The sequence below is a fragment of the Callospermophilus lateralis genome, chromosome 4 (assembly GCF_048772815.1).
Source record: "Callospermophilus lateralis isolate mCalLat2 chromosome 4, mCalLat2.hap1, whole genome shotgun sequence".
Lineage (NCBI taxonomy): Eukaryota > Metazoa > Chordata > Mammalia > Rodentia > Sciuridae > Callospermophilus > Callospermophilus lateralis.
Window position 1 is genome coordinate 73634008 of NC_135308.1, and position 16069 is coordinate 73650076.

The 16069-nt window shown below is 37.9% G+C and overlaps 1 protein-coding gene across 1 annotated transcript in view; it reads left to right on the forward strand.

Annotated features, from left to right (window-relative positions):
• The first annotated feature begins 3912 nt into the window (after positions 1–3912).
• Positions 3913–16069, forward strand: part of LOC143397703 (scavenger receptor cysteine-rich type 1 protein M130-like) — a 93389-nt gene continuing 81232 nt past the window's right edge. Inside the window, exon 1 of the mRNA XM_077109258.1 lies at positions 3913–4018. Coding sequence (XP_076965373.1) covers positions 3913–4018 — 106 coding nt within the window. The remainder of the gene's footprint in view (positions 4019–16069) is intronic.

Sequence of the window (16069 nt, forward strand, 5' to 3'; positions counted from 1 at the left end):
CTCAAAATATTTCCCACAAGTTTTGGGGGGTGTAGCTATCAATGCAAAACAACAACTGTACAGGCACCTGGTTTCCACCTGAGAGACTAGAGTGGGGAGGATACAGGTGGAAGCTCATGTCCTTTCACACTGGCTACATCCACCACCCTGAACACAGAGGCTCAAGCTAGGAATAGACAACGCCACCTACTGGAGGAAAGGAAAACAGAGTTCTGAGAGACTTTGTGTGTGTGTGTGTGTGTGTGTGTGTGTGTGCTATCTTTTCTTTTCTCTCTTTCACAACCTCAACATATGTGAAACCAAGAACTGTGTATGAACAACTGAATCACCAAAATAATGTAATATAGAGGAATTTCATATGCCCCACCAACCCCCATTTTTTTCTTTTTTCTTCCTTACTTTCTTTTTCCTTCTCTCTTTTTTCTCTTTTCTTCCTTGTTATTTTTTTTCTTTTTTCTTCATTCTTACTCCCTCTATCCCACTTTCAACCCCCTAACTTTTACTATCTATATGTAGGGTAACTTTCTAAATACAGATAGGAGGTTGAATCTATACATTCTTCCATAAATTACCAGTCTATTGGTTAGAGTTCTCCAAAGTTGCTAGGTTAGATTAACCTCATACCCTCACTCCTTTCCCCCCTAGGTATAACATCCTTTGTCTGAAATTCAGTTTTCTATATGCCACCAGATATGGTATGCCTTTTATGAATCTAATGACTATATTTTTAAATAATAATTGAAACCAATATCTGTAGACTTAGAGTCTAACTATAAATGTATTAATAATGAAAACTTGTGCTTAGAAGATGTACTGTTGATATTGGGAACTGTTAACATTGTCTATCTCCACAAAAGAGGGATTTTTGGAGCTATACAAGAGCAATATAAATATATGAGGGGAAAACCATTAACACAACAGTTTCACAAAGCTAGAAAGAAACATGAGCAGTATGAAAAGACAAGGAAAGAAAGGACCACAAACAATGCAGGTCAATTCAACATTAAAAGAGGTAATATCTGCAGCAGATGGAATGTCAGATAAAGGGTTCAGGATATACATGCTTCAGATGATCTGGAGCCTCAAGGAAGACATTAGACAGCAAAATCAGACAATGAAAACTCACTTTGACAATGAATTACATAAACAAATTCAAGAAGCAAAAGATCAACTCTACAGGGAGATAGAGGATATAAAAAAAAAATCACTATCATATCAAGTTTATAACCAAATTGAATTATTACCTGAAATCTCCCCACAAAAAATTCCAGAACCAGAAGCCTTCAGTGGTGAATTATATTTCATAGGAAATTTATATGAGTTCTAGGTTTTGTTTTGCTTTTCAAAAAAGAAAATAAAGCACATTATATAATTTATTTTATCATCTCAATAAGATATAATGTTAAAATCAAGGCATTAGAAGAAAACAAGTTAACTGCAAAGCAATATTCTTCATGCATACAGACAAAAGAATCTTCAGCAAAACACACTAAGTCATACTAAATAATACACAAACAGAAGCACCAGGACCAAATGGGGTTTACCCAGGAATGCAATGTTGGTTTTTTAAAATAGTAAATGAAAGTAATTTACCATAATAGTAGAGTAAATGAGAAAAATGAAAGATTGTTTCAATAGATGGAGAGAAAACATTTGGTAAAATTTAATATCCCTTTATAATAAAAAATCTCAGGAAAATAGAAATAAAAGAGAATCTCATTAAGCTACAACAACATTCTCTGTTAATAATTCCATCCTTTGTATTGGAGACCCCAGAAAAGTCAAGAAAAAGAAGAAAAAGGTATATAGCTTATGAAATATGAAATAAAATTCTGTTTATTGTCCAAGAATATGATTATGTATGTGAAACTAGGAATCTGTAAATATCTGCCAGTATTGATAAAGCTATAACACATGAGCACAATATAACAATTAAATCATCTTATTGTAGCAACAAAAGTCAGAAAGGCTAATAATCTTTTTTGAAAGAAGTACATCAGACCACTTACTTCAAGATCTGCTGTAAATCTACCACATTGAAACAGTACTGTACTGGCCTAAAGATAATAATATAGGTCATTGGAACCTACCAGGAGCCTAGAATCAAACTCATATGTTACGTTTCCCTTCCTGAGTGAAATATAAGAATGACCAATGAAGACAAAAAAGGAACTGAAAACCATTAGTAAGTAGGGAAGAACAAGTTAGATCCACAGAGAATTAAACTTATTCACAAGAATTTCTAAAAGAGTAAATAGCAAGTGTTAGAGAGGATTTGTAGTAATGGGAATGGAATATTAACTTTGGAAACTTCCAGCTGTTACTTTAAAAGAAAGATACTGACAAAATGATGTGACAATTTCAATAATATTCCAAAGCAATGAAAGATATTACACAAATTTTCCTAACATTTCTATTTATAGTAACAAAACTAGGATGTCACTCAGCTGTACCATAATAGGTGAATGGATAAAGAAATGGAGCTATATCCACATAATGAAAAGTTATTATGTAATAAAATGAATAAAGTATTTTTAAATAAATGTTATTGTGTTATTTAATGTTTATTGCATGATGCTGTGGTAAATTATATACATGTATATAGATATGTATACACATATATATTTGTTATAGTGAAGCAAAATATCATAGCCAACAAACCACATACTTACCCAAATTTTCTTTTGCTTTTTCTTCCTTTGGCAACAAAAGCTAAAATCTAGTCATTTAGCATGAATCCCTCAAAGAGCACAATTTTATTATCTATAGTTCTCCTGTTGTATGTTAGAGCTCTAGGCTTGCTCATGTTACTTATCTGCCAATTTATATCCTCTCACCTACATCTATAATATTGAACAAACAAAGAGGAACAAAGTGTCACATACTGTATGAATGCATCCATGTAGACCAATTAATGTGTGATTTTGAAAGCCAGGGAACTGGTTAACTTTGCCTGAAATGAGGCATGAAGTTGTCTTCTAGTTGTTAATATTCTATTTCTTGATTTCTGTATTGTTTACATGTATTCACTTCACAAAAATTCCTAGAGCTTGAGACTTGATACTCTTCTATATTTTAATATTTCAATGAAAATTTAAAATGAAGATTCAAAGCCAGGCCATCAGATTTCAGAGATCAAACCCTCTACTCTTATGCTAAACTACCTCAGTAATATAATCTTCATGAGACTTTACTGGTCACAAATGTTGTTTTAAGATAAAAATTATAAACTTTGAATCTAGGAGAAGTTAACTGAACTCTAAGAACACTGGAACATATGTATTTCTTTACCTACTTGTTGGTTAGCATTTGCCCAAACTAGAAAAATTAATAATAATATGGAAATTATTATTATATTAATAAATATGTGTGCACAAACACAAATTTGGAGACTTCTGTTATAGCATTATGTAGATGTTGTAGATGTATATATACAGTTGAATATCTAAAAACAATTTCAATTCCAAAATACAAAAAATACACTTTGTATTTCTGTTTCTTTCAGAAGCCTTTCCTGACCACTTCTGAGTAGGTTAGCTGACTCCCTATTGTGTTCCCACAGCAGTCTTTACTTTCTTAATTATTGTACATATTATGGTTGATCATTGTTACTGGTTTAGTTGTCCACCTCCCCTACTATGCTGTGTCACTGAGAAATGTGCTCACTGTTGTAGCACTGGTGCCTGTTAAGGCACAATGAAAAATGAGTACATCTAGCAATGCAGTGTACTAGGTACTCTAGGGAACTCTTCAGTACACAGAGGAAATACTCCAAAGGATAACTAGGCAACATGTCCTGACACCAGTATGGCCTTGATGTATAAGATATAAGCCAGCAGGAGAAATTGGGTAGTTCTCAGATGAATTCTGAGGGGAGCCCTTCTGAGGGCTTGGAACTGTTTGAGGGGCACTATGGGAGCTATCGTGAATACATTCATTAAATCTGTGCCACAGAAAGGGTCCAGTGTGATCTGGCAGGCTGCTGTGGTCACCTGGACTACAGGCAGTAAAGGCTCTGGTAACATGTCCTAGGATTAAGGAATTTTTAATGCTCTGGCAGCAAAATTCCAAGGTTGAAATTTTGCAAGAAGATGGGACAAATTCATCTGAAGCAAGTGCTTTAATATGTGAACATGTGTTTTGATATTTTCATCCTCTGAGGATAATGTTCTCTCTGAGGAAAAATTATGTTTGCTTGAAGAAGGTATAATTCTCAGCATGATGAGAAATACGTTCACTTAAGGTGATGATAAAGACCATAATGGAATCAGAACATTAATTTTACATTTCATTTTGCAAGTCCACCTCCACCACTAAGAGCCAGACAGCTTTGCAAACAGGAAACCATCATGGGCATATGGCTAGAACACAAGGACCTGGACGATCCTAGACATATAGTAAGGAAGTGAGGAGCAGAACATCTTGTTGGGATGTTGGGAGGGGTAGAGCTTCTCAAAGAAGGACAAAGACTTCTGAAAGAGGGGTTGAAAAAGGGAAGAAAAATTGAGTACAGAGAAGTGAGGGACATTGTTGAAGCAGGCAGGACCAACACCTGTAACTAGAAAAGCTAGCTCTCCCAAGGATGTGGCTAGATTTTCCCATTTCAGGAGCTCAAATGCTGGTAACCTGAACTCCACTGAGCCACAGGTCCAGTGGAGAACAGATATCAGGCAAGGTCTGAGGAAACCACAAGGGAAAAAATTCACCATGAAGACTTTCACAATCACAGAGTTCTTCTAAGCAGCAGAATCTTGGCATTTGAGAGAACAAGTTCAAGTACCCAGAGGAAAGGAAAAAATGGACCAGGAGAGACTCATCCTAAAGTCTCTGCCTACAGTGCTCTAACATCAGTACATCCATGACCTTCTGCATCTGATATAGATTTTTTTTTTTCTGCACAATAGAATCAATCCAAGTGCTTAATAGGAAGAGTAAAATACCTGCAGAAAGACAAAGTTCTGCCAAGTACCCTGGGCAGGGGAAACACTATAGTAAGACAGAAAATGCCTTAGCTGTGGGTTTGTGAGAAAGAAAAAGAATCTCATGTCAGGCTCAGAGTGCAGGTGCAGGGTTATCTGTGGTATAATTGCAGTTCATGTTGGGGGGGAGTGGTCTTTATAGGCACCAAGGTTTACATCTGCCCTTGTCATGTGCACATACACATATATCATCACCACAACTATCCTCACTATCAAATCCAGCACCATGGCTCAGAGTGATTTCTATGGACTCCTGTCTAAACAGATGACTTCCAGTGGGCAGACATGGTGCTGCTCACACTTTTACTTCAAAGTTCCTTCACAGATACTATTCCTCCCTCTCTCCCTCTATCCCTCCACCTCTCTCTCCCTGCCACATCCAGTATCTGTCTCTGTTTTTATTTTTCAATCTTTCTTCCATTCTCTCTCATCTCTTCTCCTGTATTTTTCTTTGTTTCTCTCTCACCCTTCTCAGTTCAGGTACATCACTCTTTATGACCCTTCTATCTCCCTCCTTCCTTTTCTATGTCTGTCTCTCTCTCTTTCATATACACAAACACACCAATTCACTGGCTAAAAGGGCAGAAATACCAATAGGGTAGGTAAGTAAAATATAGAGTACAGGAGTAAGAGATAAGAGTCCCAGCCTGAGGTCATCCCTAAGCCTCTAACTGTTATAGGAAACCTGGGAAGTGAGTTTTTAAGTGTCATTGTAGAAATCCAAAATATAGTCTCATAATTTGTTCTGAGAACAAACTTTATATCTTTGCAACGTCCCATTGTTGTTCTTGAATAACTGAGACCTCATAGGAGAAAAATCAGCATTTACTATCACTTTAGATCATATTAGGTCAAAACCCAATAATGATAAAGAGACATTGTCTTCAGGATCCCAAGGACCATTTCCCAAAATCCTGGAGCTAATCCAGCATCTCCCTAGTTTTAAAAAGTAAGCTATGCTTACCTTGAGCATCCATTATGACAGTAAGGAGGAGAAAAGCAAGTCCCTGGAGAAGGCAGTGTCCTTGCATGGTTCTTCTGTGCCTGTGTCCTCTGTTCACAGCATCGGCTTCCCCAGATGATTTAGGGAGCCCTCCCAACTTTTGATGGGGCTCCTACAGCAGGGATTATATAGTGCCAGCCTCTGACATGGCCATCTTCAGGAGCCAATAGAAACTGTGTTTGACATCTTCCCTGCCCTCAGAGACTGTAGGAAAAGGAAACTTTCTGAAGTTAAAACATCAATTAGCTGCTGAATCTTAATTATCTTCTTATATAAAATAGGTGTCTTTTTGATATCAGATTTCTTTCTGTTCTCAAGACTGATACAGAAAAGCAATTTTTTTTTTTAATCTCAGCGGCTTGGTTCAATGGCAGGTTTCACCCAGTTGCTAGCATTAGTCAGGTGCAAGATTTTGGGTCAGTACCATTACCCAATGAAACCAGGAAAAGATGACCTTTGTTGAGTGAGACCTAAGATTCCAGTGTCACAGGACCAGCATGTTGTGGCTACAAGAAATCAAGATGTCCTTACTGTAAGAAGAAAAAGGAAGGGAATTAGAAAGATAAAAAGAATTTGGGGGAATGAACATAGGTGAGTTGGACATCAGAGGATGTGAGTGTGGATCCTGTAGGCTTAACTTTCCTCCCTCTTCATTTCTAGGTCATAAGTAAAGCCTCTCCATAACTCTACTGATGACAGTCTAAATTTATGAAGACTCTCTTTCTCTCCTTAAGTCCTACCTCAGAGAACTTTTACTGATTTCACATGGGAATAAATTGTACTTCCCTGGGGCATGGGTGGATCAGAGATTGAAAATAAGTTATAAGTTCACTTCTCATTTACAATTCAGTTCTCCTCCCTCTGACACTCCAGTCTCTATGGGATTCATGGACACTGCTAAAAGAATTTCTTTTGCACTCTATTGGTATTTATGCCCTTTTAGACCCTGCTCCTGGGTCCTCCTTTTCAGCATTTCTTTCTATACCTTCTCTTCTTCCCTTCATTCTCATATAAACTGCTTAGTCCACTTTCACATTCTCTTCTGACCTCTGCTCAACCTCTACCCAGTATGGCATACCTCCTGAAGTGTTGACTACTTACTTAATCAATTACTGAGACAGGGATATTAAAAAATCCCACTTAAGATGGCAACTCTGTCTATTTGCCCCTTTGCTTGTATCATCCAGGCTTCATGGATTTTGATGCTCTGCCATTATTTGCACGAGTATTTATGGTGGTTTTGTTTTCTTCATAAACTTTACATTTTATCATCATGAAAAGTCTTTCTTTAATTATTGTCATAACCTTTGTATTTGGGTCTACTTTTTCTTATATGAATATAGTTATACCAATTTTATTATAAGTAGTGTTTTCCCATTATATCTCTTTCCATTCTTTTTCTTTGCAATTTTCAGTGACTATATTTATAATTTATTTCTTAGAGAAACATAGTTGCATACTGCTTTTAAAAACAATTTCACTCTGACATGATTATAGATTTTAGGTAGTTTCAAAACTAGAGGTGATCCACGAACTCTTCATCCATTTCTACCCAAAATTTACATGTTGTAAAACAATAGTACAGTATCAAAACAAGGAACTTGACACTGTCACCAGCAATGCATGAGAGATCTAATTTTTTGCATCCTCTCTTACATTTAGAAATTGGTATTTTTCATTTTATTGACTGGAATAGATTTCAGAGATATTGTGTCAGAGTTTTAAATTGTTTCTTTAATGGCTAGTTTTGTTCACATGCTTATTTGGCATTTATATATCATCTCTATTGAATTGTCTGTTGATGTCTATTGCCAATTTTCTATCTGGATATTTTTAGTGTTGACTTTTGAGAAATTTATATGTACTCTATAACTTTATCAGATATTTGTTTTGCAAATATTTTCTCGAAGTATGGGGCTGGACTTTCCATTCTCTTTACATGGAATTTTCTAGAGAAACAGGTTTTTTTTTTTTTTATTATGATTCAGTCTAATTTATTTTTACCTTTATAATAAGATCATGCTTTTGGTGTCATCTAATAGTTCTCTGCCCAGCCCTAGATTCCAAAGATTTTCTCTTAAATTATATTTTAAAAGTTTTGTGGCTTTACATTTTATTCTTAAATCCAGGATGCATTTTCAGTTAATCTTTGTATAGGGAATGAAATTCAGGTAAGGTTCAGTCATTTTCTTTGCTCATAGATGCCTAAATACTTCACTACCTCTAGGCTGCCTTTTCTCCACGGAACTGTTTTTGCACCTTTATAAAAACTCAGTTGACTGTCTATGTAAATCTGTTTCTGTGTTCTCTGTTCTGTTCCATCCACTAACATGCCAGTCCCTTCACTTAAGCCAGCTGGTCTGCATTATCATAGTTGTAAATGTCCTGATAGTGCATGCACTGACTCGTACTGTGTTATTATTTCCTCCCCACTTTTAGATTTTTCTCTTTCATTTTCTTTCTGCATAAATTTTAAAATAAGCTTGTTTATATGTACAAAACTTTTGACAGACTTTAGATAGAAATTCACATAAATCTAATGATTTTCTAATCCATGAATGGAATATGTCTCCCCATTTGTCTTTTTAAATTTATTGTATACCTTTTAAATCTTTATACATACAAATCTTGGATATATCTTTTTGAATATATAAATATATAAGTGGTTTTTTTTGGTTATTGCAATAACATTTTTATTATGTTTCTAATTTTATTTTTGTTTAATGTTAGTATATAACAATTTTATTTATTTGTTCCTATGAGAAAACACATGAAATTTATTATCTAAAAATCATTTTAAATGTATAGCTGATCTTTAGACTTAATCCATGTGGTAGCTGGTACAGGATTCCCTTCCTTATAGAGCTGCATGTTATTCCATTATATCATAGACCACATTATGAAATGTTCCTTAGTAATGTTTTTTTTCTTTGTTTCTACTTACATTATTTTAATTTAATTTTATTTTTTTGGTATGAGGGACACTTAACCACAGAGCAACATCCCAAGCCATTTTGAAGTGTTTTATATTGAGACAGGGTCTCACTAATTTGCTTAGGGACCTACTAATTTGCTGAGGCTGGCTTGTACCTGTGATCTTCATGCCTCAGCTACCTGAGCCTCTGGAATTACTGGCATGTACCACCATATCCAGCTTCAGCTTCAAATTTACATCCCAGGGAAATAGTATCATTATTAATCAACTTTTCATCTCTGTGACAAAATATTTTGAAAAAAAAAAAAAACTTAAAGAAGGGAAGATTCATTGTGGCTCACAGTTTCAGAGATGACAGTATGGTTTGGTTGTTCAATTGCTCTAGGCCATGGTGGAAAGGCATGGCAGAGGAAATCTGCTCAATTCATGGCTGCCAGGATGGAGAAAAGAGGGAAGGGAGTTGGGAGAAGGGGCTGGGGACAAGATATAGTTCTTAAGAGAACACTCCCAAGGACCCATGCTGTTTATCTAGGTTCCAGTTCCTACTGTTTCCACCAACTCTGAGTAATTCATTCAAGTTATAAATCTATGGAAAGACTAACCCATTGATGAGGTTAGAGTCTCAATGATTTAATAACTTCAACAAAGCTCCACCTCTGAACAAGGCTGCATTGCTGAATCGGGTATGATGTCTTCAATATATGAACCTCTGGGGGGAGGGAAATCTTCAGATCCGATTTTGTCCCTGATCCCCAAAAGCTCATGGACATCTCAAAATGTACAATGCATTCAGTCAATCCTCAAGAATCTCCATGGTCTTAGAAGTCCCAGCATTTCTTTAAAGTTCAAGTTCAAAGTCTCCTCTGAGACCCAAAGCAGCTGTTAGCTGCAAAAATTTAAAAATAACAAGTTACATATGTCCAACATACAATGGTGGGGCAGGAAAACATTCCTATCCGAAAGGGAGGAAGGGAGTGATATAAAGGAAGGATTGAATCAAAGTAAGACTGAAACACAGGAAGGCATACTTTAAATCTGGTAGCTCCATAAGCTGGCATCTGGGGAACATGGTGGTGCACTGTGAGCTACATAGGGTTTAGGCATTCCTGCCTCTATGACCTTGCCAGTTGCAGCCCACATGACCTCTTTTGGGCTGACTTTATTCACTTCTTGCAGGTTTCCTCAACAGACATTCCACATCCTTGGCACCTCAAACTTCCCGGGGTGTCCACTTTGGTTTTAATTTCACTGTCAAAACCTCATTCATTCCTGTCTCATGGGCTGCCCACAGGGATACCATCCCTGTCACAAACTATCTGTCCTCCCAGGAATTCTTTTGAAATCTTGGTAAAAGCCTCCATGTCCCTGTAACGCTTGTATTCTTCATGCCTGCAAAACCAGCACCAAATGGATGATGCCAAATTCTGCAGCAATTTGACAGTAGTGTGGCTCACTTAGGCCACAGATGCAGTGGCCTCTGAGTGCCTAGAAGCACAGTGAACTGTACCCTGTGAAAACAACTTCTTAGGTGGCCCTATGGCAACAGTGATCTCTTCTCAAAGGAAAGTTTTTTGAACAAATTTTCACCTGTACACTCTTGAGCCTGCTATGGTTGGGATCTTGCTAATATCCAAGATGCCCTCAAGGCAGAAGGATACAAAGTGCTTGGGTTCTTTGTAATGGCACTAATCTCTTCAGAGACTCCTTAGCCTTAATTTTGTACGTGATATTCTGGACAACTGTAGGTTTTTCTAATCTTTTTGCTCTACTTCTTTGTTCTGATTTTCAATGTAAAACTAGGTACATGCAGCCAGAAATATTCATGCCACATCCTGAATGATGTGCTACCTTCAAATTTTCTCTGCCATATGAGCACTGAGGGGTCATCACAGATCCAAACTATAACAGGATGTAAAAATGCTCTTTGAAAAATGTTTCCATGAAAAATGTTTTCTCTTATTTCAGGTGAAGCTGTGGCTGAATACCTGGATTCTCCAGGCCTTTTAGAGGACAGGGCCTGGCACTTCCTAGGAATGCAGAGGCAAGGAATTCAGGGTCAATATCCTGGAGATGACTAGACTACCCCAGGTTGTCTCTCTTCTTAGGGTATAGGAAAAATTTTCTTCATTATCAAACAGGTACAGGGTTCCCTCCATTTGTTCCCATGTGAGAGTAGAGAGAATCTGTTTCCCTCTGAAATACACATTTCAGACAGGACAGACTATGCCCTGAGGGACCCTTAGTCTTTCAAATAAAAAAAGGATAAGATGTCTCTTCAGGAAAACTTTTCTTTCCTTTGATTGATTTAGGACAGAACAGCTGAAGAAACAGATCACTCAGCAAATACTGTGCTCTGAGCTTTCTCTCTCCCTGCTCAGATGTGGATCAGTTAGACCTGGAAAGGTATGGGAGACCAACCTTACATCTGACTGGGTTACACCCCCCAGCTGGGTGCTGAGGCGCTCAGTCTCAGAAATGTGGCAGAGCTTTCCCCACCCTTCTTGGGTTCAGAGGGTCAGTGTCTCATGGGTGTCTGGTGCATGGTTGTGTCTACGTATAGCCCCATGGGTGGAGCTACGCTCACCTGTTCCTTTGTAATATTACCCCTTGCCCTGTTTAGGATAGAATCTTCCATGGAAGTGCCTTGTGTGTGTCCCCTTCTCTTACTGTGCCCTTGGGTGTGGCCTACCCAGGATTCAATCAACCTGATGACAGCGGACATCATGAAGATAGACTCAGCCCCCTGAAACCTGACCCTTTGCCTCATTTGAATAGCTTCTCTTCAATAAAAGGGGTCAGCATGTGCTCTCACTCTCACTCTTCCTGCAGACCCTTAATGTCAGAAGAGCTGTCACAGCGACCCCAAAGAAAAAGGTATTTGTGTCTCTTGTGTGGTTATTTCATGCAGCCCAGTCAGCCCAGTTTACCTGGAATGACCCCTGAGCCTTTTAGTCTTGAGAACTGAAACCTGGCAGAAAGGGTCGGGATCTTGTGCCTCTGAAACTTTAAGTCTATGCAGCTATGAAGACTCCAGGTATTCACAAGCATTCTCTTATTTAACATCTAGGACAGCATGGGATGGGGTTGAGGTCTCTGCCAGCTCTCACAATTTAGCATTGCTCCTGAAGCTGTGACCTCATCATGTTGAGTGCCAACATGTGATAATAAGGGGCAGGACACCCCCCATCCTTTTTATATTCAAGATATGCCCCCATCCAATGGTCCATTCAAATCCTACTACTGGGATCTTCTTTGTAACAAATATCCTTAGTTTCATCCTGGGAACTTGCCTCTTCCTTTTTCCCATTTTTCTGGTGCAGGAAGAATATAACATGCCAAGGACAACCTTAGAGAACACAAGGATCCTGGGATGAGGAAAGCTTTGAGGAAGTAGGTGAAAAGGCCCCAGTGTGATGGGGATTACTGAATCTGCCTCTTGTCCTTACTATTTTCTAGAAAGTGATACCTCTCTAAACTGTAAGCCCCAGTGACTTTGGAAACATGGTATAATGTATAACAGTAGGGATGGGCGTGGGACCAGGAACCAAGTTAGGCCAGCAGTGAGAGGGTTTTGTTTGCTTGTTTGTTTGTTTAATGTACAGGAACTTTGTCCTTCAGAGCACACACAGAGAATATAAAGACTATGGGCACTCTGATAGTCTGACAGTAGTCCCAGAGACTTCAAGTGTTGGTCTGTCCACATGAAGGTATTTCATGGTGTTTCTTATTCAACTTTTGTCTCAATCTTGATTGCATGTAATAATTTATCTGTTTGGTGGCATGTAAAGACTTTCATGGAGATATTGAGATCAGGGTGGAGAAGGAGTTGGAGTCAGGGGATGGGGATAGCCCCAGCATGTTCTCCCCATAAACCATCATCTGGGGTTATTCACACTGCCTGTGTGGCAATGTCTGCACCCAGTATTTCTGAGTCCCACCTCAGAAATATATCTGCCTTTGTGCACTGAGAGGTGTAAAGACCAAATTGGTTTCAGAGACATTCTAGGCAATGTGGGCAAAAAAAATTCTGGGGAGGGGAGATGAGGTAGAATATGGCTTTATATAGAAGAGATGTTGAGAATAATAGAACTTAGGGAATTTAGAACATCTGTCCTTTGAGAGGGAGCATCTCGTTCTCATGGGATCATCCTTTAAGGAATACGATGACTGCTTTTCTAACTTAAATTTTTCTGGTTTACACTCTATTTTCCTTCCTTTTCTGAAAACTTTTGACTGTCTTGTGACCTCAGAGAGTAGGAACCAGTCTCTGTTCTCCATGTTCATGGCTTCCCTCATGGTTTCAGATATGAATTTGTATGTAGTCAAGACATGTCATTAGATTAAAAAAATAATAGTAATAAAGTCACAAAACTTTATGATGAAACAATGGAGAAATAACATTTTATTGAAAAATACTAAGCTTTACTAACAATTTTGTTTGAAAGGAATTATGCTAAGAAATTTTGAACAACTATCCAAAATGTCTTTAATTACAGACTCTGGGATTGTCAGTACTGGAAGTGTTCACAAGATTTTGCACACAACATACTACTTCAAACATGGAGTAACTGAAAGTGGATACCATGGGACTTTCTCAAGGTTGCACAAAAATCACTGTTGGATCCAGAATGGGCCCCTTCTCATCCCTAGCCAGGGATCCAAATCAACTTCATGCTTTTCATCAGGGATTCTTGTCTGCTTTTAGAGGAAAGAGACTGATGGCCTAGAAAACAGTAACAAAAATGAATGGCTTCCTGGCTCTGCAATTCTTTCTTTCTTAGCTTTCTCTATGTGAAATTGATGAGATAGACATACCCAGGGCCAATCTCTTAAGAATGGCACCTAAGGGACAGCATAGCACCATCATGTGTTGTCTGATTACTCTGCTGTCACAGTCTTGATTTCTTAGTAGTTTTTACATAAGGGACTTTGCATTTTAATTTTTCCCTAGACCTTACAAGTTCTTTAGCCCAGAGGACAGTTCCTCATAGATAGGTAAAAGCAAGGTCCATATTCAGAAGTAATCATTTCCTGGGAGGATGAGTTTAATTCATTAATTGCTAAGCCTTCCTGCAAAGACAAAACTTGAGTGGGCTCATAAATTTTTTCTCAGTGAGGATCACCTTCTCAAATAATTTCTCTTATTTCTAGGCATCTTTAGGGAGATGGGAAGGGATTGAAATTTGTGGCAGGCTCCCACCTACATTAGCAGTCACATGTGTTTCACTATACAGCAAACTTATCTTCCAAGTCACAACAATGACATGAATTATGAACAGATTTAGGGTTAATTCAGGATGTAAACAAAACTGAAAAATAGAGTTAAAAAGGATGTAACATTGATACAGTATTTATAATTACTAATACATTAGGATTTCTTGACTAAGCATTCATTTTCACTAGGCAAGGTTTGGTGAGGGAAAGTAATTACTCCATAATTGTTTAAAACCTACAGCAGGACTGATGACATCATTTTCAGGACATAGTTCAAGATGAAAATGTGGGATGTCTTATTTAAAACCATGAATATTTTCACAATGGACCTACAACATTCAACAAAGCATGTGGCCCTTCTGATCCTGGGAACTCTGCAATTCGACAGGCCACATGCCTATGATGCTTTCCTGATTCACAGCAGTTCAGAGCTGATTGGCCTGATAAAACACAGCTCTGTGAAGGTGATCTAGTACCTTGGAGCAGAAAAGGCATAGTAGCTACACTCATGTGACTTTTAGTAAAACCTGGGACTATCCCTGTGGGTCTTTTTGAAGTTGGGGGTCCAGTTCTTAAGTTTCTTCATGGAATACATGGTAATGGAGTTGTACCTTTCTGCTACCAATTTCCTAAGAGAAACTTTGGGAAAATGTGTGATGTTCACAATTCTTTCCTTTGTTCCCATGTCCCTGATTATTTGTATAGACTGAGAAATAGTTCCTTGCAGTTTTTTAGTGTTAGTGATCCATATGAGAGCTATTTCCCAGACAGTGATCTGTGATCAATAGTTTATGTTACTCTGTGTGCTTAATGTTGTTTAAAAATTATCTCAGTCTGGGTCCCTAGGTTACTGTGGTTTTACCTCACCCATGATTGTGGTGCCTCTAGGGGGCTCTGTTTTGTCTTCAGGTCCTAATTACCACCAGACCCTAAATTTGCTATATTTGGTTTTCTACTTTGCTCAGAAGAAGAAGATCTGGCAGAGGAGAATCTTCTGAATGAATAAGAGAAATCTGGAAATGAGGATTCTGAGTTCAGAGATTCTGGAATGTCACTTGAAGAACTAGTATGCCTGTACTGAACCAAGATACTTTGGTCCTGGCTACAGATTCTGAAACCATCACAGTGTGTGTTCAGATAGGGTGGGTAATGGTGACTTGTCTTTTATTTTCATATAAATCATCCACTAATAAATACTTTGGCCATTCTAAACAGTTTTTGTAGTTGAGAATTGTCTGTGAACACCTAGAGATGCCAACACAAAATGCTCTTACAGCATTCATGACATCGCCCCTTTAACTGAGAGGGGTTTGGTGAGTGACACTCAAGGTGAGTTGACTTGTGGTCAAACTCAGCGAGATGCTGAGTCAAAGCCCAGTTGATACTTCACAGTAAAAACAGATGGATATTCCTGAAAATTGCAATGTTAATTACAGTATTTTTTCTTGCATAATTCCCCCCACCCCTACCCAGGAACTTTGTTACATGGAAGCAGAGGTAGGTGTGACAGGATTTCCTGGTTAAAAAGTAATAAACCCAAAACTTCTCACAGTTTTAATTGTAACAGAAAGGTAGAGAAATAAGTTGAAGATGAACATTTCAAATAGTTGACTTTGAAACTTTGGCTATGAAGTTTTTCAGATTGTAATTTGTTTTCAAGCCCTTCTCTACCTTTTCATGGTTGAGTTCCTGAGTAGAACACCTCATGTACCAACTCTCATCTCTACATTTCCCAGTAAAGACTATCTCATACTTTCTCAGTTCTGATGACATTTTTTGGTTTGTTTTATTAATTAATGTATTTACTTGTGCTGTGCTGGGGATTGAACCCATGTCACTGTGCCTGCTAGGCAAGTGTTATACCACTGAGCTACACTCCCAATCCTGCAATGATATTTTAAAATGTAAAAAAACCCAAGTGACCCCATAACATTGTTA